Genomic DNA, 26,320 nt, shown 5'->3' with positions numbered 1-26,320 from the left:
GTCAAAACTCTGCAGCTGACCTCTACAGACTCACACCTGGTCCCTCGTCGCTGCATCATATGCAAATAAAATGAGCCACATACACACTGATACAGCAGCCAGACTGAATGAATATTATTCTAAAATGGTTGTGGTGTGATTAAAAACCAGAAACAGTGTATGTTGTAACAGTCTGATAAACCATGTGCAATGTATACTTTGGCACGGTGTTCAGGCTTGTAAATGACTAAACTCCACAGATAATATGTATTCACTGATAGACAGCAGAACATGCAAAACAGTTTCACTCTTCATATGAGGTTTAGTAGAATATGCATTCACATACACTTCAGGTGGATTGAGATCATTGTGTAAACAGCAGAGGAAAAGCATATTTTACTTGTTTGAATCTGTTGAAACATTCAGAGATGTAAAAGTAGAAAGTACTGCCAACACGGGTGATATCACAAATTAGCTGATCTACCTGGCTTAAGAGTTGTGCTAATTAGAATCAGCTGATTAAGTGAATGGTTTGAACAAACATGTGAAGCCAGACTTTTACACCTCAAACATTATAAATAGAAAGTACACCCATAATCAACCAATAAGTTACCCATAATCCCTAATTGCTGCAGTGTAAAAAATAGAACTTGCCTTTTGTTCTGCCAAATACATTCACACATTCTGGTATTTTGAATTTAAATCTGGAAAAAAAGGAAATGCTGTGAGACCGACCAATCAGCTTCCTGCTCCTCTAGATCCCTCCCTCTAACTCTCGTTTCCTGAATGAGGAAGTGAAACTCAGGCACAGACTGCTGCTCTGCTCAACATTACTCCTGTAGAACTCGTCAGGCATGCGGACTTTTCTGGGGGAAATATCAAGGAAGAGTTACATTGCTTCTGTTCAGAACCTTACAGACATTTGGATAAGTTTGCAGATTGACAACTAAAACACAAACGGGACTCAGAGACTCAGTAGATTGATCAAACCTGTGAAAGTGAAAGTACAGATTGTCAACCAGTCATAACCAGAGGGAAACTTTTACTTGGATTGCATTTATTCTTTGAAAATGGCCTTTAAACTAGAAGAGGAGATATCTTGTCCTGTGTGCACGGAGATCTTCAAGGATCCTGTCATCCTGACCTGTAGTCACAGTGTGTGTAGAGTCTGTCTGCAGCAGTTCTGGGACACCAAAGGATCCAGAGAATGTCCGGTCTGCAGGAATACATCGCTGAAAGATTCTCCCCTCCCAAATCTGACTTTAAAGAACCTCTGTGAGGTTTACTTACCAGAGAGAGATCATACGGACGCACTCTGCAAAGAGCACAAAAGAAAACTGGAGCTCTTCTGCCAAGACGACAAACAGCTTGTGTGCCTGCTGTGTCTGTGCTCAAAATTACACAAACATCACAACTTCAGTCCTACTGTGGAAGCTGCCTGTGAGATGAAGGTAAGGCCTTTTGTATCAGTATAGCAGCACCTCCTTGCTTGTCCTTCTATAGAGAAGATACTGCTGCTCACTATAACTGTACACATACAAATTACACTTTACTGTTGAGCCCTAATGAAGCACTCACAGTTTTAACATTATGGGATGTGTGCACCTCAAGCCCATACTGTACATAGAAAAGTACATGTTTGTTATGCGTCTCACAGTATCCTTACAAACATGTGTGCACATACAGTATGTGATTAATAACATGCGGTTGTTGAGTTTGATAATGGAGTGAGTTTGCTAAAGTGATCCGTTCATTTCAGGAGGAGCTCAAGAACAAGCTGCAGCCTCTACAGGAGAAGCTGGAGGAGTTTGAGGAAGCTAAAGTGACCTGTGATGAAACAGCTGAGTATATTAAGGTCAGTGTTCTAGTGTCATATGAGTTCACTGTTTGTACACATCCAAGGATGCTTCTGGCAGTCATTTCATAATGCCATGACCTGGAGACCATATTGTCAGGTGACATATTGCTGGTGAATCATCAGGTGCTTTGTTTCCTACCTATCTGCCACCTCCCCCAATCATATGTAAGTCATATTAATCAATGATATTTTCTGTATTTTATCAATGTGTGAAACTTCACTCATGTAGCTGATGTAATTTGATTCAGACTCAAGCCCAGAACACAGAAAAGCAGATCAAGGAGGAGTTTGAGAAGCTTCACCAGTTTCTACAAGATGAAGAGGCAGCCAGGATTGCTGCACTGAGGGAGGAAGAGGAGCAGAAGAGTCAGATGATGAAGGAGAAGATTGAGAAGATGAGCAGAGAGATCTCATCTCTTTCAGACTCAATCAGAGACATAGAAGAGAAGATGGGAGCTGATGACATCACATTCCTGCAGGTAGGAACATCCACTGTCTGTAAGGGTGTTGGATCTGTCCAGTGATAATTTAACAATAGCACATCTGGCTGTAAGGGTGTTAGATCTACAAGTCTAATTCCAGTGATAATTTAACAATAGCACATGTGGCTGTAAGGGTGTTAGAGCTCTAACTCTAATACCAGTGATAATTTAACAATAGCACATCTGGCTGTTTTGTTGAGGTGACCTGCCCATGCCACCCACCCCATTGCATTATCCTGATGTGTGATGTCATCTTTGGTCTCATTCTGCTGGGTTTGTGTCAGTGGTCTCTGAGTGTGCTGTTGATATGGTGTGAGATGATTCTAGAGAGTAGAGCAGGAACACAATAAGATGGGAGAAGAGCAACACGCACACACACATCAGGTACAACCAGGAAGCTCATTTAGGCATGCTATGGCATAAGGCAGAACACTTCTACTGTAGTGTAGCTCTTTCGAGGCCAAGCCCTCGAGTGAGTCTGGTGATATCAGGCTGCTGTAGTTCTACTGTAGCCCCTGAGTGAGTCTGGTGATATCAGGCTGCTGTAGTTCTACTGTAGCCCCTGAGTGAGTCTGGTGATATCAGGCTGCTGTAGTTCTGTAGCCCCTGAGTGAGTCTGGTGATATCAGGCTGCTGTAGTTCTACTGGGACAACAGAAAGGGTTTTGAGTTTGGGGACGACAGACAGTCTCTGTTGGCAGCGTTTATGGATGTCAGTGGCGAGTTGATCAAAACTCTGTTTATTGTCCTAGGAAGTGGGGGGGGGGGGGTTCTGATGAAGGAATAACCTTTCTCAGAAGGCACCTTAAATTAAAATCTTTTCGGTATTGTCAATTGGTCAGTCTCCTAAAAACAGTGCTATAGGAACATTCAAAATTGACAAAGATGTAGCAAAAGACCTTAGACCTTATTATAGCAACAACGTTTAACCTACTTTCTCTTTTCTTATTTTCCAGATCTACTAGAGCACAGTGGAAAGGTGAGTGATCTGCCTCCTGTCTCTCTCTCTTCTCTGTGGTTCTGAACCCAAACCCACAGCAGCACTGACTCCTGAATGTTATTCCAGAGCCCAGTGCACACTGCAGGATCCAGAGAGGGTTTCAGGAGCTCTGATCAATGTGGCAAAGCACCTGGGCAACCTGAAGTTCAGAGTCTGGGAGAAGATGCAGGAGACTGTTCAGTACAGTAAGTACACACACACACACACACCACACGAAGAGAAGATGCAGGAGATTGTTCAAAACAGTGAGTACACATTCTCTCTCACGCACGCACACACACACACGAAGAGAAGATGCAGGAGATTGTTCAGTACATTGAGTACACAGTGACACACACACACAAACATCACATGATAACTACAGTGCATGGTAGGCCTGATGGATGGATGGATGGATGATGGATGGATGGAGGGCATTCCCAGTTCAGTGGGAACATCTACTCCACATCTCTATGATCCCCCTCTCATAAAGAAGCTTGTACTCACACTCCCTACTAGAGATAATCAATTTCATGTAAGTTACAGAAATAAACTACAACTGCCCAGTTACAGGTGTCATTATACTTGGTACCAGCCCTATTGATAACGACCATCATTCACATCCTCATCACACATCACTCAGCCCTATTGATAATGACCATCATTCACATCCTCATCACACATCACTCAGTGTTCAGCTCATGTGTGTGTTCTTTCTCTCTGCAGCTCCTGTGACTCTGGATCCCAACACTGCACACCCACAACTCATCTTGTCTGAGGATCTGATCAGTGTGAGACGTGTTGATGAGAAGCAGCAGCTTCCTGATAACCCAGAGAGATTTGATTACTATGGCAATGTCCTGGGCTCTGAGGGCTTTAACTCAGGGACTCACTGCTGGGATGTGGAGGTTGGAGAGATCACAGAGTGGGATGTGGGTGTGAAGACAGCGTCGACCCAGAGGAAGGGACAATATGACTATGTGAGTGGAGTGTGGCGTGTGTGTCGTATAGATGGTAAATACAGGGCACGTGCTACTCCACAGTCTGACACTCTCCTCCCAGTGCAGCAGAAACTCCAGAGGATCAGAGTGCAGCTGGACTGGGACAGAGGAGAGCTGGCATTCTCTAACCCTGATAATAACATACACCTACACACTCTCACACACACTTTCACTGAGAGAGTGTTTCCATACTTTAACATTCCCTGTAATATCGCTCCTCTAAGGATCCTACCAGTGAAGGCCTCAATAACAGTAAAGCAGCATAGTTAGAGCCCATTCTGCCTCTTAACCAGAATCATTTAAAGCTGAACTATTGTGCTGGATGATTTAATAAATCAGTAACCACTACATGTATGTGATCATGTGACTTAATAAATCAGAAACCACTACCATGTGACTATGTAAGTTGCCCTTTTATTTGTTGTTTTGCTGTTTTTAGATTAGATTTCATTTGTCATTTAGCAGAGTACAGGTACAGAGCCAATGAAATGCAGTTGACATCCAACCAGAAGTGCAAAGAAGCATTAAATACCAAGTGCAGATAGAGTACATGGTTGTGTAGACAATAGAGATTAATTGCGATTGCCGAGTGTGGATTAACACGCTCTGGAAATTCACAATTTCGTTGCCGTTTTTTTTTTGTAAAAAAAAAAAAAAAACATCGTCCAGTATTTCTTTCGAAATTGAAATGAAATTGTATGGACTGGACTATTTTTTTTTTTTTTTTTTTTTTTAAAACGGCAACGAAATTGTGAATTTCCAGAGCGTGTTACTCCACACTCGGCAATCGACTCCTACGGACTTTCCCCTAAAGACGCCAGCTGCAGCAGCAGCAACATTTCCGGAAACAACGTGATCTCACGAGATGGCGTAAATTATCGGTTGTAATGATTACAATTATAATTGTAATCATTACAACCGATTGACGTCTTACCTTGAAATTTCCCTCCAAGCTGGATGGAAGCTGGGTTGATATCTTTTTACTAGTTCGTCAAATGACACGCCGTAACAGGCCGTCATTGATCCACAATGGGCGTGAAAAGACACGCTAAAAGACTGAAGGCCGTTACATGACACGCTAAATTGCTTTAAAAGTGGCGTGCTATTTTACGCCATCTCGTGAGATCACGTTGCAACCGTTAGCCATGTGGCATTAGCCTATCGCTCATTTCAATTTGGGACCTTGCAGTCGGAATTGTCGTTTTAGTCAAAGCCTCTTGAAAGTCCAAAGTAGCCTGGGCTATTCGAGTGGTCACTACGAACTGCAGAGTAGGCCTACGACTTGAACCAGGGATCTTCGCAACACCCCGACAAGAGAAAGGGAAACATCTTGCCATGCTGCCAATCCATTCCGTCGTGCGCAACAAAGTAGTTTGAGCCGGTCCTATTTTGCTCAGGATCCGCGCTGCTTCATAGCAATTCCTCAAAGGGATTAATCCACAAGGGTACGATCCAGAGGAATCCAATGTAACTATCCAAGTGAATGTTCTGTTTAAAATGCTCCCGCCATGTCTCACATGGCCTCGGTAACAACTCTCCGATAGCGCTTCCTGTAATTAGCGCTCTCCTCCCGCAGGGTAGGCCAAGCAGCCTTTTATCGTCAGCTGACTGCGTGACGTTAACAACCCCAATTGCGTTTAAGCAACCCGGTTGGATAAGCCTAAAGTAATATATACATTTTTATTATAAAGAATATGGAGCGGTCCGCTACAATATACACAACGCCTATGCATATATACGTTGATTAACTATTGAACTATAAAATATGTTCTATTGATTAATAGTTAGTTAGAAAAACAATTACAATATTTGTTTTTCAGATGGCTATGATAAAGCTGGGTCGTAGTCTTTTATTTGGTAGTAAATAATTTGTAAACTATCTAAAAATGTACATTTTATAATTAATTGATGGGAAATGATTGCATCAAAACTTTTTTTTAATGGCTATTATGAAGTTACATCTAGTCTTTTATATTTTAATGAACAATTTGCAAATGATCTAAAAATGCTATATTACAAACTGATGGGATATATCTGGAGCAAACAATAAACACATTGGTGTTCATAGTTCAGCAAGTACTTAACATATGACTTTGCCAATTAAAGTCAAATATTGTTAAATGACAATAGTGATAATGAAAGCAATAACACTTTACATACACTGCAATTACAGATGCTTAACATATTGTAAAGCATTGTCACACATCACAATTGGCTTTAATATCAAGAGATATTTATTGAAATCAAAACTTCTGATCCATCAGAGCAGGGCAATAAGCAAATAAAAATCAAACAAAAAACATAATAGCTTAAAAGGCTATCAATCCTTCATTGCAACACCACAGCGTAAACAAAACAGGATGGTGGGGCGAGGGGCACTTACTTCTGCTGCCTCTTCAGACAATCAGACATACAGTGCATACAGTAAACATGAACGCAACATGAACGAACACTGCTTAAACATACGAGGGTTGTTGGCGGGGGGCTTACCCTCTTAATGTAGGGTATGAGATTGCCCTCATTTTTGAGTTTTGCTATCTCAGCTCTGACCTGTGTATCTTTCTCAATAAGGTCTTCACATTTACTTAGAAAATCAGACATTTGTCCACTTTTGTTGTAGCCTGCCAATAGCTCCTCAAATTTTTCTGGTGAAGCTATAGCCAACTCTGGGATAGCTGCTTTTGATCGAACGGTCAGCTCTGTAACACCAGCAATGGTACACGCTTCCCCAAGTTTTTTTCCGCGGTTGTAAGCCCGCAGAACCTTCTTGTACCTTGCAACGATGTCTTTTGGACTGGAAGCTGCATCAGTAAGAAATAAAACAAATAGAGATCAACTGGACTGTGAGATGAGACAAAATATTGTTGACATTAACATGCATCACCCATAACTTGACCATGCCTAGGCTGGTTAAGAGTATTTTGGGTATTGGATATTTCAATGTGGTAATATGGTGGCAGCATGGAGGGGAGTGTCTCCAGGACGCTGGTTTCACTGTTAAGCCTTCATGAGGTGTCGTGGGCCTAACTTAACGAAACATCGGTGAATGAGGGTGCCCACTTAATAACCCCAATGACATGCCACATACTATATACTGCTGTTGGATGGGTCATTTGTCTTGTGTTTGTGACCATTTCTTGGTGGATTTGTGCGTGCTTTTTAAAGTTAATTTTGAGTAGGGGCTTCTTTACCTTGGATTTTGGCACAAGGGATTTTAACTTTAATCCTGTGTATTAATGTAATTGTTTTTGTAAACAGGAGCCCTCCTTTATGACTCACCTCTTTGTCCACATTCAGGTTTTGCGGACTTCTGTTCCTTCTTGTGCTTTTTGCGATGCCTTGCTTTTGCTGACTTCTTTTCCTTCCGATGCCTTTTGTCTTTCCTTGTATGCTTTTTTTTGTAACGCCTTATGACTTTCATCGTCTGATGACAATGAATGAATTGAAGGAAGAAGAGGAAGATGAATTACTGGTGGAAGAGGACTCAGATGATGACTCAGATGAAGTGGTGTGGTCAGAAGTTGTGGTATGGCATATCTTGTCTGAAAAGAAACAATAAGAAAAGGTGACGGGAAAGTTTAATCAAGTTTAATCAAGAATCAAGTTTAAGTGAGAAGCTTCAGTACTCACATAACATTTGTCAGGTACAGTACAGGTACAAAGGTGTATGTGTGTCCATCCTCAAGACCAACATGGTGACAACATGAAAAACAAGTTATACTTGATATTTGATATTATCGATGGAGTCTTCAAAGGGCTCTACTGTCTAAGGGTTAATGTATAGAATGCCAGTCATTATCGAAAAAATAAGCCCAAACAGGGCGACCCGGACCCCGCTTATTATACGGCTACCTAACATAAGAGAAGACACTTCACCTGATGGGTCTTTAAATGTATTTTTTTACTGTTTTCATTGGCAAATGATGAGAAACAAACTTCACCAAACTCACTGAACTTGAATACATTCTTTAGCAGCTGAACAACTGTCTGTAGATGTGAATCAGTGGCAAAAAGGCCACTATCCTTGACAGCGGTCAATTATGCTTAGCATAAAGAATTAACAGCCGAACGTGAATGGAGCGTTCTACTTACATTGTGAAGACAAGGAATAATAAAATGTTTTAATCCAAGTGGTGTTTGTTGTTAAGTGTCATATTGAGATAAAGTATTGACTTACCAGCCCCTTGTTTGCGAAGAGAGTCCCATTCCTTTTTCAGCTTCTTGTTCTTCCTTATCAGGACACCCTCTCTCTCCTTAGCTTTAAGGAGGAGCTCTGATACTGTTGGAGACATAGAGTTCCCTGAAAGACAGAAAGCAAGGAAGAAAAAAATAAATAAATAATAGGTAGAGCATGCTATGTTTCTGTTTTAAAAGCACATCAATTACTACAGTCATGATTTGCTCTACATTTGTTCACCATGCAGTATGCTGTTTTTCACCAAAATACAGGCAGTATAACCACAATAAATGACAATAATAAACATAATAGGCTATTTGAAGATTTTGACAAACTACACATAATACAATTAGTAGTCAGTTCTGCCCTTTGATGGCATATAGGCTTCAACAACTGTGAATGTTTACAGTGTAGGCTACATATGCTGAAAAGCATTTCTTAAATGGCTATATACATTAAAATAAAATACATTTCGTTTTCTTTGTTAATTATTTGCAAATTGGGTATGTATATGTATCACCTGTTCTGTGCACATCTGTATATAATGTCATATGAGTTACATTTAGTGATGTCACTTCCCTGAAGGGTCTGAAATATGATTACTGCCATCTAGTGGTGATTCTTGTGTAACTACACTCTTCTCTGACCTGTGAGTAGGGTTGGGCGAATGAAGCCCCACGACAAAGATAATGAATGCGTAGCAAGATGGGTCATCCTAGTTCATGTCTATGAGGGCAAAGTGGAGTTCAGTCAGAGACGGGCTCTGGTTCAGTTCCCGCCTGCACAGGGGCGTGTCACTGACGTATGACTTACGTTTGAACGCCTCGGTTCCACGCCAGACAAGCCGGAGTACAAAATAAACTTGGTGTACACCTTCATTAATGTTGATTTTCTCCCGACTGGAGGGTCATACTATCACGACATTCTACTGAAATAGGGAGGAGGGTTTGGAGATCATGATACTGTGTCAGAAATGTGCATCCATTGCAACATCCACAGAAAAATAAGGCTTTGACAAATTCTGGGAAATTCTTGGATTCTGCCATAGACCTCAATGTTAAAAAGAGAGCCCGATCACTGCATAAATGTATGGGGGCGTGTACTGCTACCCTATTTGCATAAATTTCCAGGGACAGGAAATGGCCTCTCATGAAGTATCTTCGTAATCAACCATCTTTGCCCACGAGGCTTTGGAAGGTTCTTCCTGATTGTATCGTAAGTGTTTCGAAGTGTCAAAGCATCGAATACAAAACAGTGACATCTGGTGGTTAGCAGACATAACGGCGGCTCTCATTAGAGATTAAACAATCACAGACGAAGCCACATGCCGACCAAATGGCCCTTCTCTGAAACTGGTAAAACAGAGCGGAGAGACAACGTGTTCTGTTCCCTTTTGAGTAAAAACTATTAGGCCTACAGTCATTGGAATAAACATTATAGTTTTGATATGCTTCTATTGATTCGAATTGAAAATGTAATGTGCTTGGTTTTAAATAATGCTATGTTTCCATGAAAATCTCAAAATGGCCTTGGGAGGGTGGTAGCGTGTTCGTATACTGCACGCGCGCCCGGGGTTCAAATCCTGCCATGTTCATAATTGCCATGCGTTAGCATTATTTGATATTGCATGCTTCTCTATAGTGGTTGTGTTTAAGACTTCATTTGATGTTTTGCAAAATAACGTAGGCTAATTGCTGCAGATGACCACAGCAGTGTCAGATAACAAAAAACATATAAAGGGCATTGTGAACAGTGGGGGTTGTGAAAACATGGGCATTGTGTACAGTGGGGATTGGGAAGTGCTTGTGTAGGGCTACAATTTTAGAAGGGTGCTTGTGCAACAAAACATATGTGTTGGGGACTTTAAAGGTTTATCGAACCCGTAACGCTTTAGGGATTAGATACAAGCACCGGTGGCCCTGTGTCAAATGTCCCATTTAAACTTTTCAGTGACGTCCGAAGCTTCGTACGTCATCAGTCACGTGACCTTACAACTTTGATACGCGCCTTAGGCCTACCTGCAAACAATGTAAGAGGCCTATGCTGACTGCATCAGTGCTCAAAGTATTCTAAAAGTTTATCAATTCATTGTTAACTAGATGTACCGCAGAGCGGTACAAAATATGACCGCCGCCCAGTCCAGCACATTTTTTCCACAAAAATAAATCACGCTGAAAGGCCTATAGGATTCTAACTGTCTCATTAAATTGCATTATCCACACTCAATTCTCACTGGTATCTGCTAGACAACAAGTATACCAAAACATGATTAGTTCATAGATTTCACATGTAAAATTCATTTTATACAACCCCACCTCCATCTTGCCTGAGAAATTCTTGAATTGTGTGCATGTGTGCATGTACATGTTTATGTTATGTGTGTGTGTGTGTGTGTGTGTGTGTGTGTGTGCCTGCGTATGTGCCTGTGCATGCATGCGTACATGTCTACTGTGTGAGTATGTGTCATACGTATGATTACTGTGAATGTATGTGTGTGCGTGTGTATCTGTTTGTGCACATGTGTGCACATGAAATGGGTTAACATGACCCCTGGAGGCAAACATACAGAAAAAAAAGGTCATCCTAGGCCCTACAGTTCTCAAGATATTCACAGAGAACTGTGTCTGCCCTACCCTCCTTTCGGGGGGTCCAGTCCAGTGGGGGGGCTAAATATATAAGTGGTAATGGGATGGGTTGACATGCCCCCTTAAGACCAACATACATAAAAAAGGTGGACCTCCTAGGCCCTACGGTTCTCGAGATATTCACAGAAAACTGTCTCCGGCCACCTACAGGCCAGTTGGTGTATAGTAACATAAATTAATTTATTGTGTGGCCCCCCATGAACGGAATTCCACAAAACTTGGCGTGCATACAGAGGGTGTCATAATGATCCTACACTTCCAATTTTGTGCAGTTTTGACTATGTTAGGTCACAGATACCTGCGATTACAACACCTCATTTTTACTTTTTTGTGTTTAACTAGGTGGCGCTATACATGAAATGAGTGGTTATGGAATGGGTTGACATGGCCCCTTGAGATCAACATACAAAAAAAAATGGTCCTCCTAAACCTTACGGTTCTCGAGATATTCACAGAAAACTGTGTCTGCCCTACCCTCCTTTCGGGGGGGGGTGCACTCCAGCGGGGGGGGGGGGGGGGGGTGGTGGTGGTGGCTACAGATCAAAACGAAAAACGATGGTTCCATGCTATCCATATGGGGTTACATGCCCACCAAGTTTCGTCTACCCCGGTCTTTCAGTGTCCCGGAAATCCTTGACGGAAATTTGGACATGTGAAAAAGAAAAAAAAAAAAAAAAAAAATCTGACTAAACCTATATGACCGCCGCTTCGCTGCACGGCGGTCATAATAACTTCGAGCAAGTTTGGAGAAAAGTCGGAGGTATGCATTTGTCAGGTAGGCTATGCTTTGTTGCGTGCATTAATTGCGCACAATGTTCACCTATGACAGCAAAAAGACTTTAAGATGAACATGAAGCAGGCTTGCCATGACAGAAACAATGATAGCCAGCCTTCAATGTCCTCTTTTGTCACTTCTCCAAGCATACACCTGAGAGCAAGGCAAGCCCTCACAGAGAAATGCGTTGAGTTTTGCTGCAGGGACATAATTTTACGTTGTGACGTTTCTTCATTCGGATTCATTTGCAATCCATTCCATTCTGAATAAACAAACATAGTTTAGCCTACATTCTTCATCCTCTGTTGCATTATTCATTAATATAATTCTAAACGGATTTCTGAACGGACCCCTGAACTACAAGGACAGAAATGAGATGGCCATTCACTGAACCCTGAGCTACAAGGACAGCGATATGAGAAGGCCATCACTGAACCCTGAACTACAAGGACAGACATGACATGGGTTCATCTGACTTTAAAACAGTCAGTCAAAAAACTCAGCTGTTTGTAGGTTCATGGCATGTGTGTGTGTGTGTGTGAGTGTGTGTTTGCTGTTGGATCGCAAATGGAAAGGGACTTTTATTTTGAAGAGGGAAGTGGAGACTTTACAGTCCTTATGACAGAAAGTAGTACGTGTTGGCAACAATACCTCAAGCAGCATCACACTGAGCACAGGGGCCCCCCAAGGCTGCGTGCTCAGTCCGCTGCTCTTCACCCTGCTGACGCATGACTGCACTGCAACCTACAGCAACAATCACATAGTGGAATTTGCTGACGACACAACTCTGGTGGGTCTCATCACCAAGGGCGACGAGACTCAATACAGGTTGGAGGTCGACCATCTGACCACGTGGTGCAGGGACAACAACCTCCTGCTGAACGTCAGCAAGACCAAAGAGATTGTTGTTGACTTCCGGAGAGGTCACACCCAACACCTGCCACTGACCATCGACGGTGCTGTGGTGGAGAGAGCGAGCAGCACCAAATTCCTGGGGGTGCACATCAGTGAAGACCTCTCCTGGACCACCAACACTGCATCACTGGCGAAGAGAGCTCAGCGCCGCCTGTACTTCCTGCGGAAACTCAGGTGAGCAAGTCCTCCACCAGCCATCATGACCACATTCTACCGAGGCACCATTGAGAGCATCCTCTCCAGCTGTATCGCTGTGTGGGGCGGAAGCTGCACTGAATACAACAGGAAAGCCCTGCAGCGCATAGTGAACACAGCTGGAAGGATTATTGGTGCTTCACTCCCCTCCCTGAAGGACATTTACACCACCCACCTCACCCGCAAGGCGACCAAAATTGTGAGTGATGCAAGTCACCCCGCTCACAATCTGTTTGATCTACTGCCCTCTGGGAAGAGGTACAGAAGCCTGCGCTCCCGCACTACCAGACTCACCAACAGCTTCATACACCAAGCTGTAAGGATGCTGAACTCTCTCCCTCCTCTCCCCCCTCCACCCTCAGCTACATAACATCCTGGACATTGGACCCACAATGGCCGCCTGCACTACTCCACTTGCACACTTGCACACTTGTACACTTTACAACTTGTTGTTGTTGTCCTGAAAACACAACACTTCTGCTGCTCTTACATAACTTGCACCACTATGCCACTTTCTTTCTTACTTAGGTCAAACAGAACTACCCAAGCCTTTTATTGGCCTGACTTTGCACTAGTATTTTATTGACTGTCTATGCACAATTTCAACCAAATTTTGCTGCTCTTATTTTTTCATTATTATATGTGCCCTCTTATTTACTTACTTTTTTGTTTACTTGAATGTTATGTTTGTCTGTGGACTTAAATTGGTAAAATATGTCTTGTCTTCACCGTGGGATAGTGAGAAACGTAATTTCGATCTCTTTGTATGTCTGGAACATGTGAAGAAATTGACAATAAAGCTGACTTTGACTTTGACTTTGAGAAAGCAGGAAGTGCAGAGTTATCTTCAAGCACATGTAGTGAGAAGCTGTGAAACACATGTTGAACTGTTGTTGAAGGTAGAGGGTGAAGTGGGGAAAGCTTTACTTGCTGGGCATTTCCAGGTATGCTACTGGTAGGATAATGGTTTGATGCTAATATTTGTCAATAGTTTAATGTTAAATGCAAATTTTGATGGTAAGATAGCTAAAGTTAACATAGCTAAACTGCCTTGTGCTCATGTTAGCTCATGTAATAGCATGATAGTGGTAGCATGGCAGTAATGTTGCATTAAATGAATGTAAGGTTAAGGAGAACTTTATATTTGTTTGTATATTTAATGGTAGGCAGTTTTAAGTAATTGCTGTATTTTGTGGTTTGTTTTCTCTTTTCTTGTAAAGGCTTTCAACCTGACATAATCTGATGTAAACTGACCTAATCTGACTTAAAAATCTAACTAATAACAAGTCGTAATTGAACACGAGAAGCTAACTAAATAAAATAAAGAAGAAAGATTAAAAAAGAAGCCGTTTGAGTTGATTCCAACTGATTTAACCCTGTTCATGGCCAAGGCCTTTTTCAAGTTTGGGCAGAAGTGAAGTAGAAAATCCCCTGAGAACTAGACAGTGTGTGTGCCCATTTGAAGTTATAGGAAAGCTGTGTGACTGGAACGTCCCTAATTTGCATATGTTTGGCAGTCACACAGTATCAGGATACATTTAATTTCAAATTCAGTATGACACATATGTCGTTCTGCAACCCTGTTGGTTCAGAGTGGATGTACACGGATGAAATGAAAGTTAAGCTGAACTCGTTTCACTGGAAATTAGCGTTAAGCTGCTGTTGTTTAATTTCTTCAACTTCAGGAAAACACTTGAATCAATCACTTGTGTTTGGTGCTCCAGAGAAGACCAATCCACCCCTCAGACTGAACATCTGACTGAAGGAATAATTTTGCTTAAGGTCTCAGGACTCTACTTTCCATCAGGACTCAGGATTCTACTTTCCATCTGGACATCATTGTTAGGGGTCATCGCATACTTTACAGTGAGCTTAGAAAATGGCCTCCAAGCGTTCTCTCCCAGAAGAGGATTTCTCTTGTCCTGTGTGCCATGACATCTTCAAGGATCCTGTCATCATGGAGTGTAGTCACAGCATGTGTAATGTCTGTCTGCAGCAGTTCTGGAAAACTAAAGGCCATAAAGAGTGTCCCATCTGCAGGAAAAGATTCACAAATTCAAATCCACAACTTAACTTGGCGTTAAAGAACCTGTGTGAAAGCTACATACAGGAGAGAAGTCAGAGAGCTTCAGCAGAGTCTGAGGTGCTCTGCAGTCTGCACAGTGAGAAACTCAAGCTCTTCTGTCTGGAGGATAAACAGCCTGTGTGTCTGGTGTGTAGAGACTCAAGAGCACATAAGAATCACAACTTTAGTCCTGTTGTTGAGGTATCAAGTGATTATAAGGTAAGATCTGTTCCATGGTTTTATTTATTATATTTAATCTTTTTATATTGGATTACATGTCACTGGGGGTTTCATTCATGAAACCTTATATGAATAAGGCTTATAGAAGAAAGAAAATTACTAAACAAAGAATTATCACTCTCTGCACATTTGTGCGATCTCTAAATTGTCTGTTTCCAAATGGCACTCTGTGCTAAATCATACTATGAGGCAACATGAGCTATTCTGTCTGGGTGATACCTGGCCCAATTCATGAGATGATTAGATAGTGTAGGCTAGAAAACACTAATCCTGTGTAAAGCACTGTAGTCTATGATAATACATGTTTTAATTCAGGTACAAAATAATCTAATGCTGCAGCATCTTTACAGGTTTTCTGTCAATCATATGCTGTGGAAGTGAGATGTTTTTAAGTACAGTAATCACATGCAGGCACATGTACATGCACTTATAATATCAATAATATAATATCATGACAAAAATATCAAAACTGAAACTATCAAAATGTAAAGGGATATTCCCCCATTTGGGGAATTACACTCATTTTCCACCTCCCCTTGAGTTAAACAATTGATTCTTACCTTTCTCTAAATAGTAAGCTGTCATTGTACTTTGTCTTCCATCTTGACAATGTACTGAATTTGAATTCCATGTTTATTTGAGTTGTTGCAGCATAACTGTTGTATTCTTCTTATTTCAGGAGGAACTGAGGACACAGTTGGCCAAGCTGAAGGAGAAGATGAAGAAACATAAAGAAACTAAACTAACCTGTGATAAAACAGCAAAACACATTAAGGTAAAGATAAGCCCTCACAGAGGGAATATTACAGTGGCAAATGTTATTTAACATAAACATGGTAATAACATTAGCACTTGCTATTGACGCCTATTTGTTGAACACAGAGGCTGCTTGGTTGATGATTTTGTGTTCTCTGGTTTGGTTCGTTGTCTGTATTTGTTGGTAGAGGACCCACCCATCATAAGTGTGGAGGGGGGTGAGTCTGGGACACCAGACACCACTGTTGAGCCTTCTGGAGGTGTCGTGGGCCTAATTCAATTGAAACACCTATGAAGGAAGGTATCTGCTTCATAACCCCAGTAAAATGCTCTTGAAGGCTGTTCTGTTGGTGATGTTTTTGTCAGTGATTTGTGATTTGTTAGTGATTTTGGTTTTGACGGCAAATACCAAAGGATTTGGTTGTTGATTGGCCGCTGTGTGAAATCCCCTACCTATAGTAGCATGAGGAATTTAACATCTCTTGATATATTTAATGTTTTAAGACTCAGGCCCAGCACACAGCGAAGCAGATCAACATGGAGTTTGAGAAGCTTCACAAGTTTCTACGAGATGAAGAGGCAGCCAGGATAGCTGCACTGATGGAGGAAGAGGAGCAGAAGAGTCAGATGATGAAGAAGAAGATTGAGAAGATGAGCATAGAGATCTCATCTCTTTCAATCACAATCACAGACATAGAGGAGCAGATAAATGCTGATGACATCACATTCCTGCAGGTAAGATCCCTCCCCTCACATCTGACACACACACACACACACACACACACACACACACACACACACACAGACGCAGCTGCACATTGCTCATGTTTCTCTAGATGATCTACAGTGGGTTTGGTGATCTTTGGTGAGTGTGATGTTGGTGTGGTGATCATGGGGGATGTGGTGTTGGTGATCTTGGGAGAGTGTGGTGTTGGTGATCTTGGGAGGGTGTGGTGTTGGTGATTGTTGGTAAGTGTGGTGTTGGTTTTGGTGTGGTGATTGTTGATTGGTGTGGTGTTGTTGTGGTTTGGTAATCTTTGGAGAATGTGGTGTTGCTGTTGTTTGCTAAAGATCGTTGAGGAGTACAGTGTTGGTGTGGTGGTCTTTGGAGAGTGTGGTGGTGGTGTAGTGGAGAGTATGGTGGTGGTGTAGTTTGGTGATCTTTGGAGAGTGTGGTGACAGTGTGGAGTGGTGATCATTGATGTGGTGTTGGTGTGGTTTGGTGATCGTTGATGAGTGTGGTGGTTGTGTGATGTTTTGGTACTACGAAGCGAGAACAGTTGTACTGTATGTGGAGAATAAATCCAAATTTGGCTAACAGATGTGAAAGTTCCTGTGCGTTTCTCCAGCGTGTGTTGAGCATTCTGGTGCAAAACGGCTGCTGTGCATCACCCAGGTGTGAGCTACATGGTGGTTGTAGTTAAGTCCCCCCTTCACTGTAAAGCACCTAGGAAAGGACTACATACATTTAACTAACTTGTTGCTGTGATCATGAGTGTGGTGTTGGTTGGGTGTGGATTTGTGAGGGTGTTGTCTACAGTATGTGATGTCGCCCTTCACCTATTTCCTTAATATTCATTTCTATACAAACCAAGACGGCGGATTCCTAAAGAAACACAAGCACCCACATTTGTGACTCGAAGAGCTGTAAACAGTGTTGTAAGGCTGCGTGTACAAATCCGGTTGGAGCTCCAGTGGAATTTTGATTTTGTAACGAGAATTCTCGGTCTAACCGTTGATGTGCCGTGTGAAAGGGCGGAAATAAGCACCCACCAGCCCAGCACTAAAGTCTGAGCATGGTAAACAAAATCGGATATTTCAGGCAGTAAAAGCCCCAGTAAGAACCAAACCAGATTTTGTTCAAATCTACACACCTATGGCTACTGAAAAATGCAAGGTCAATTTGTCATATGTTAGTAGTATTAAAAAGTGTTGTTGTTTTAGAATTTTCGAACGAAAGGGGCGGTAATTGGTGCTTTTACGATAATGATGATGAGTCTATCGTCATGGTTATGTCAGATTCAGAGACTGGACCCAAGAGCAGATGCTGTTCACTGATTTATTTTCAGACAGGGGAAACAGTTTGTGGACAGCCACAGGCCAATAAGGCAGTTCAAACAATTTAACCAAAAATACACTGCTCAAAAAAATTAAAGGAACACTTCAGATACATCATGCTGGATATCTATGCTGATATGGACTGGTTAATGTGTTACGAAATGAAAGGAGGGTGTTGGATGGACCAAAACATAATGTCCGAGAGGTGTTCTATTGCATTTAAGTCAGGGAAGTGTGGGGGACAGTCAATGGTATGAATTCATTTATCCTCCAGGAATTGCCTGCACAATCTTGCCACATGTGGCCATCGTTGTGCACCAGGAGAAACCCAAGGCCCACTGCACCATACAGGGTCAGAATATGTCATCCCGATACCTAAGAGCAGTGAGGGTGCCGTTGTCCTGCCCACAGAGGTCTATGCATCCCTCCAAGGGTATGCCTCCCCAGACCATCACTGAGCCACCACCAATCCGGTCATGCTGAATGATGTTGCAGGCAGCATCATGTTCTCCACGACATCTCCAGACTCTTTCATGTCTGTCACATGTGCTCAGGGTGAACCTGCTCTCATCTGTGAAAAGCACAGGGCGCTAGTGGCAGACCTGCCAATTTTGTATTCTATGGCAAATGTCAAATGAGCTCCACGGTGCTGGGCAGTGAGCACAGGTCCCTCTAGAGGCCATCGGGCCCTCAGGCCACCTTCATGAAGTCTGTTTCTGACAGTGTGGCCAGAGACATTCACACCAGTGACCTGCTGGAGGTCATTCTGTAGGGCTCAAGCAGGGCTCTTACTGTTCCTCCTTGCATAAAGGAGCAGATACTGGTCCTGCTACTGGGTTAAGGACCTTCTACCACCCTACCCTGCCAGGGCTCAAAATTAACAATGTCCCGACGTCCCGGGGACCATAAAAAATGCTTCCGGGACACAATAGATTGATCTCTGGGACAACTCTGGGACAGCAGAAAAATGGCAAAGCAAATGTCAAAATAGGTCCTTTTCTCCTAAACTGTTCACATGGGAATCTAAACGCATCTTTCTCGTCTGAATAAAATTCTACAAAATTTGACATGGCGTGACGGGCAGCTGGCAAAAGCAGCGTTAGCCAGTTGATGATCTACTGTAGAAGCGGTTTTGTACATGCAGCCTTACAACACTGTTTAGGCTACTGCTCTTCAAATCACTGTAGGCTACAATGTTATTTTTGGTACAAATATAGTTAGATACCCAAATGGGCTGGGTGCTTGCGTTTCCTTAGGAAGCCCTTTCCTTTAACCGCCGTATTGGTTAAATGAATATTAAGTGACTCATAGGCCGACACAAGAATAGGGCACGGGTGGTAGGCCTAATGGGTCACTTTCCGATATAGAGGTTAACTTATCTAACTAGCAGGCAGGTAAATGGCATTTGTTTTCATGACATTGTGAACATTTTTGACTGATAGCGTAGGCCTAAGGTTACACTGGTGTTCTAAAAAAAACGAGATGACAGTCCTCTCTGACTAAAACACTACGTGTTTTCTGTCAGTGACAGACAAACGTCACCAATATCATGCTGAGCTAAATAACCTAGGCCTACCGCAACTGCGATTTGACAAAAAGATAGTGTTGCAAGGTAGCCTATAACAATGAAAACAGTTATACAAGTTAGCATTTGACATTTCGCTGTGGCAGTTCTAAGGCTAGGGGTGTCCAAACTGCGGCCCGCCACGCACTAATCCGGCCCGCCGAGCATTTATTAGTTTATCATAGATCCAGCCCGCCACACACTTTAATCTTTAGGCTACTGCAAACTGCTTTACATTCTTCTTAGAGAACGTTTACAATGTCAAAACAGCTTGTTACATCAAGATACATAGTTGCAGCAGATCTAACTACGCTTTGCTACTTAATTTAATTGGGAACGCATTTGAGTGTGCACAAGAGGGTGAGAGCGTGGCAGAGTAGCCTATCTGACAGCTTTGTGGTAATTTTCCACGCTACTTATTGTTTTCACTGAGATCTGTGGCCATGACATCACACCAAACTGACATTGAAATTAAAGACACTTGAAAATAGATTATTGACGGAATATTTTACAACCCTGTCTGTCAAAACGACGGACAATGAGAACATCTAGTGCAACCTCAAAAAAGAGCCAAAAGCGCAATCTCTGAAAATGAGTGTTGTGTGAAACAGCAGATGATTAATGTTAATAAAAATGGTGTTTAATAAATTGTTCAGAACTGACATGGTGGACCAGAACGAGTTAATTAAGTGATGCAAGTTACTGATTTTTACGCTGTTTATTATGTAGAATGGGAAAAAACAAGAACTTGAATTTGGGACACTGGTGTTTAAGTCCGGGACAGTGCCAAGTAGAATTCGGGACAGCTGCGGGACACTGAGAAAAAAAAAAGTTAATTTCGAGCCCTGTGCCCTGCTCTCCTAGAGCAACTGCCTGTCTCCTGGAATCTCTTCCATGCTCTTGAGACTACGCTGGGAGACACAGCAATCTTTCTGCCAATGGAACATATTGGTGTGCCATTCTGGAAGAGTTGGACTACCTGTGCAACCTCTGTAGGCTCCAGATACTGGCTTATGCTACCAGTAGTAACACTGACACTATCCAAATGCAACACTAGTGAAAAATCAGTCAAGAAGGATAAAGATGGAAAAATTACCAGTTGCCACCACCTGTAAAACCATTCCTGTTTTGGGGGTTGTCTCATAGTTGGCCCTCTAGTACACCTGTAGTAAATTACGTTGACATCAAAGCAGGTGAACCTGATTCACAACCACCTCTGTTGCATAACTGGCCAGATCAATATCCCACAAGTGTGACTGACTTGATGATATACTCCTATGACCAAGTGTTCCCTTTATTTTTTTGAGCAGTGTAGTTCTTCAAACAGCAGAAAATAGAAATTAGGAAAATCCAAGTCAGTTAATCCAACATCCAGGCAAAGTCCAACAAAGCAAAGTTCAAGAGGCTGGATCGTAGTCAGAGTCCAAAACAGGCCGATTTAAAATCCAAAAACAGGTTCAGGAAAAACTACCAAACAAAAACGGAAAACTTCCAAACTCAGAAGTTCCAAACCAGAGACAGGCCAAAGCACTAGGGCACATCACCACACGGAGAAAGACAATCTGACAATGAGGCACCAGTAGGGCAGGGTATAAATAGGGCAGGTAATACAAGTAAATAAGAAACAGGTGAGTACAAAAAAAGAGAACAAAGACAGGAAGTAGGGGCGTGGCAAAAAGGCACATGGTGGGCCAAAACAAAAACATGCAGTGACAGAGGCAGACCAGCAGAGGGCTACAAATAAACAGAGTCCTAGGGGAGAGTACTGACAGGTTAACTATGTGCTCACACTGTCATATTCACTATTTCCCACAGACACTTTACTTGGCCACAGGGGCATTGTAGTGGGGGGAATGGTGAACTGACCAACCAGGGCTCTGTGTGTGTGTGTGTGTGTGTGTGTGTGTGTGTGTGTGTGTGTGTGTGTGTGTGTGGTGTGTGTGTGTGTGTGTGTGTGTGTGTGTGTGTGTGTCTGTGTTTGTGTGTGTGTGGTGTGTGTTTGTGTGTGTGTGGTGTGTGTGTGTGTGTGTGTGTGTGTGTGTGTGTGTGTGTCTGTGTTTGTGTGTGTGTTGATCATCATCATAACAACTTGAAAAAGACATTACAAACTCAATTCTGGTTAAATAAAGGTCTAATAAAATAAATACAAACTAACAGAAGAAACAGAACAGAAAAAATAAGCACATTTTCTCTCCTTGGTTATTTCATAGAGCTACAAGAGCACAGTGGAAAGGTGAGTGATCTGCCTCCTGTCTCTCTCTTCTCTGTGGTTCTGAACCCAAACCCACAGCAGCACTGACTCCTGAATGTTATTCCAGAGCCCAGTGCACACTGCAGGATCCAGAGAGGGTTTCAGGAGCTCTGATCAATGTGGCAAAGCACCTGGGCAACCTGAAGTTCAGAGTCTGGGAGAAGATGCAGGAGATTGTTCAGTACAGTAAGTACAGTACAGTCACACACACACACACATAAAAACAATATTCACTGATACATATCGGTATTTGAACCTTGAAGATGCGAGCAATGGCAGTCTTAGCTTTTATGACGCCCTCGGCAACCAATTTTCAAGACTAAACCAATTTACTTCGGTGAGATGTCAGATTTGTTTTGTTTTAATTTTTTTAACAATTTCACACAATCCTGAAAAATAACACAGGCTACAGTGAAACTATATAAATCTGTATTGAAGATGTTATGAATGGACTTGAGGCCATTTGTGGTGTGATTAACTTTAGCTCCTAATTGCGTAAGTTGTGCGCTATTCCCTTTACGCCTGCTCCAGAATGTAGGTAGACGAGGTCCAGTTGTGAACCTGTCCCCAGGCTCTATCACATTGTATCACATCAAATCGAATCACACCTAAACGTTATGTATTCAAATGTATTGTTTCTGAATCAAACAGCCCTATTGATAACGAGTCACATTCTCATCACAAATCTCTGTGTTCTTTCTCTCTGCAGCTCCTGTGACTCTGGATCCCAACACTGCAAAATCCAATCTCATCCTGTCTGAGGATCTGACCAGTGTGAAATGGGGTGATGAGAGGCAGCAGCTTCCTGATAACCCAGAGAGATTTGATCACTTTGCCAGTGCCCTGGGCTCTGAGGGCTTTAACTCAGGGACTCACTGCTGGGATGTGGAGGTTGGAGAGAACACACAGTGGAGTGTGGGTGTGATGACAGAGTCTCTCCAGAGGAAGGGAGACTACACCTCCACAAGTGGATGGTGGTGTGTTGGGTGTAATGATGATATATATGGAGCATGTGCTACACCACAGACCCTCACTCTCCTCACAGTGAAGCAGAAACTCCAGAGGATCAGAGTGCAGCTGGACTGGGACAGAGGAGAGCTGTCATTCTCTGACCCTGATAATAACACCCACCTACACACTCTCACACACACTTTCACTGAGAGAGTGTTTCCGTACTTTAATGGCTGTCGGATGTCTCCTCTGAGGATCTTACCAGTGAAGGTTTCAGTAACAGTAGAGCAGCCCAGTCACATTGCTAAAACTAGTTATCTAAAAACCATGAGAATTATTCATTTTCTATTAAGATAAACAAAAAAATCTAGTTTGTTTTGTTTTAGTATAAAGAAATTTAGCAATTTCTCGTTAAATCATTTGACTCCATTTAAAAAGAGTTATTTTAAGACGTCTCATCATGAAAACAAGGAAATTTGGCTGCCAGTGCTTTAAGCAAATTTGTCTTAAAAACAAGCCAACTTGGTTGCCAGTATATTAGCCAACTTTGTCTTGATAAGACGTCTGGTCCCCCGGCGGTGGAGCGATCGGCCAAGTGTCATCAGAGCAGGGGCATTCGTCTCTCTCTTCGAAAAACTCTTGAAGATGCAACTCTTCCAATACCTCCTCTCCTAGCACTTCTGACAACCTTATACACACCTGATGCACACTTGCCGTGCTCTTCCCTCTCTCTCCCCTCCTCAACTTCCTTTTTCTCCACTTCCTTCTCTTCCCCTCTCTACCTCCTTCCTCTACCACTTTCTCCTCCTACCACACTGTATTAGTATGTATAAAGTAGGCTCTCCTATCCTCTAGTGTTGACAGATGCAGTGGTAATTCCTTGCTAAGGCATCGTCTTCTGGCTACTTTAATTTTGTTCAGAATTGTCTGATATGTTGAATATCCTCTAAAATAATTGCTGGTGTTTTGCCATTTATTACTCTATGACAGTGTTTCTATGTTGCAGATTTGTTGCATGCAGGCATTTTGATGATGTTTTTGGATCTATGTTTTTCTGCACTGCTGCAACAAGCACATTAAAATATCACCACTGCAGTGAATCTAATATCTGTTCTGTTCTATGAGGCATTGTCTTCTGGGTACTTGAATTGCATTTCTGATGTTCTGTGTTTAGAATCCTCTGAAATAATTGCTGATTTTATATAATTTATTACACTATGATGGTTTGTTATCCAGGTCTGTGTTTTTACACTGCTGCCACAAGCACATCAAAATATCAGTTCAATAAATGATGTGGATATTTCTGCTTGGTCTCTCCTTTTTAGAACTTTGCAAGTGATTATTGGCTATATACATTAAAATACAATTAATTTAGTTTTCTTTTTTAATTATTAGCAAATTGGTTATGTATATATAACGCCTACAGTATGCTGTGCACACTTGTACATCATTTCATATGAGTTACATTTAAAGATGTATACTGCCATCTAGTGGTGGTTATTGTGTAACTACACTCTTCTCTCACCTGTGAGGTTTCCAGTAGCAGAGCAGCAACACAGCACAGGTCCAGCTGGTTCTGCTGCTGCTGTCTGATCTGAGGTCAGAAATGCTGGAGATTAAACAGCACTATAGAGACTGAGAGCACTGCAGTAAACACAAACTCCTGCACTACTGACCTCTGATCATCATGCACATGAAATAAAGAATCATATTAATCTGATGCATTGGCAGTGTTAGTGTCTCTGTCTCTGTCCTTCATAACCAGATGGAAGGTCTAATCTACACCAGGGAGCTTTGGGCTTTGCTGAGTTTGAACACAATGAGAAGGAGGAATAAACAGTCAGAACTGTGTGATTTCCACAGACAGATAAAACAGCTCTAATGATACAACCCACATCATTACAATTGCATTAATGAATCCGTTATGGAAATATCAACAGGACTCAATAATGACACTGCAACCCACATCATTACAGTTGCATTAATGAATCCCTTATGGGAATATCAACAGGACTCAATAATGATACTACAACCCACATCAATACAGTTGCATTAATGAATCCCTTATGGAAATATCAACAGGACACAATAATGATACTACAACCCACATCATTACAATTGCATTAATGAATCCCTTATGGAAATATCAACAGGACACAATAATGATACTACAACCCACATCATTACAATTGCATTAATGAATCCCTTATGGAAATATCAACAGGACTCAATAATGCTGTTTCATATTCATCCCTTTTCATACCCTACCTGCCTAACAGGTAGCTAACAGGAAGTAAAAAGAGAAATGCAGTAACTGAATGGGTACAGGGAGCACACACCACACACACCACACACACACACACACACACACACACACACACACACACACACACCACACACACACACACACACACACACACACACACACACACACACACACACACACACAGGTGTTGTGTGGAGACTCACTGCAGTGCATATTCACACACATCACCAGGAGCTGTGTGTGACTCTAGGCTGTTCAGGACAGATTTCTGTTGAAGATGGTGTGACCTTAATGCAAATACACACATTCAAAATACTGAACATGACAGTTGAGAGAATCAGCTGTTCTTACCTGGGGTCAGTAATTCTTACCTGGAGTCAGTAATTCTTACCTGGAGTAAGAAGTTCTTACCTGGGGTCAGTGGTTATTACCTGTGGTTAGCACTCTGGACTTGTAAGCTGTTCTTACCTGGGGTGGGTCAGCTGTTCTTATCTGGGGTCAGTAATTCACACCTGTGGTTAGTTGGTGTTTCAGGACTTCATCATCAGATGACCTGACTGAGGTTGGTGAGGCCCCAGCCTGTGCCCATCACATTTGTTGGATATGTTAGTGTACACAGTGACCAGTGACCATACTGCGCTGTGTCCAGGTGACCAGTGTCCATACTGCACTTTGTCCAGGTGAGCAGTGTCCATACTGCGCTGTGTCCAGGTGAGCAGTGTCCATACTGCGCTGTGTCCAGGTGAGCAGTGTCCATACTGCACTGTGTCCAGGTGAGCAGTGACCAGTGTCCATACTGCGCTGTGTCCAGGTGAGCAGTGTCCATACTGCGCTGTGTCCAGGTGACCAGTGTCCATTCTGCGCTGTGTCCAGGTGACCAGTGTCCATACTGCGCTGTGTCCAGGTGACCAATGACCAGTGTCCATACTGCACTGTGTCCAGGTGAGCAGTGACCAGTGTCCATACTGCACTGTGTCCAGGTGACCAGTGTCCATACTGCGCTGTGTCCAGGTGAGCAGTGACCATACTGCACTGTGTCCAGGTGACCAGTGTCCATACTGCACTGTGTCCAGGTGAGCAGTGTCCATACTGCGCTGTGTCCAGGTGAGCAGTGTCCATACTGCGCTGTGTCCAGGTAGCGCTGCCCCTCCTGACCCCCAGCTT

General features: G+C 42.5%; 1 protein-coding gene and 1 long non-coding RNA gene across 4 annotated transcripts; one reads left to right on the top strand and one right to left on the bottom strand.

Moving 5' to 3' along the window:
• Positions 1 to 769: 769 nt before the first annotated feature.
• LOC121692959 (zinc-binding protein A33-like) lies at positions 770 to 24,610 on the top strand. 3 transcript variants are annotated; one of them, XM_042072063.1, is made up of 7 exons: positions 770 to 1,187; positions 15,032 to 15,289; positions 15,990 to 16,085; positions 16,571 to 16,801; positions 21,899 to 21,921; positions 22,007 to 22,125; positions 22,649 to 24,610. In XM_042072063.1, the coding sequence occupies exons 1-7, from the start codon at positions 1,050 to 1,052 to the stop codon at positions 23,245 to 23,247; spliced, it is 1,464 nt and encodes a 487-aa protein (XP_041927997.1). In that variant the 5' UTR covers positions 770 to 1,049; the 3' UTR covers positions 23,248 to 24,610. The 3 variants fall into 3 exon arrangements, with proteins under 3 accessions (XP_041927997.1, XP_041928004.1, XP_041927988.1); XM_042072070.1 differs by having other exon boundaries at positions 770 to 1,192; positions 15,037 to 15,289; XM_042072054.1 differs by lacking the exon at positions 770 to 1,187 and having other exon boundaries at positions 14,885 to 15,289.
• LOC121693420 lies at positions 7,043 to 8,664 on the bottom strand. Its single transcript, XR_006025497.1, has 3 exons — positions 8,476 to 8,664; positions 7,578 to 7,840; positions 7,043 to 7,099 (listed from the first exon to the last, which is right to left on the bottom strand). It is a non-coding gene; the product is annotated as an uncharacterized LOC121693420 (long non-coding RNA).
• Positions 24,611 to 26,320: the final 1,710 nt, after the last annotated feature.

The sequence above is a fragment of the Alosa sapidissima genome, chromosome 2 (assembly GCF_018492685.1).
Source record: "Alosa sapidissima isolate fAloSap1 chromosome 2, fAloSap1.pri, whole genome shotgun sequence".
In the NCBI taxonomy this organism is placed as follows: Eukaryota; Metazoa; Chordata; class Actinopteri; order Clupeiformes; family Clupeidae; genus Alosa; species Alosa sapidissima.
Note: the sequence above shows the minus strand (reverse complement) of the source record. Positions and strands in the feature narration are given on the sequence as shown.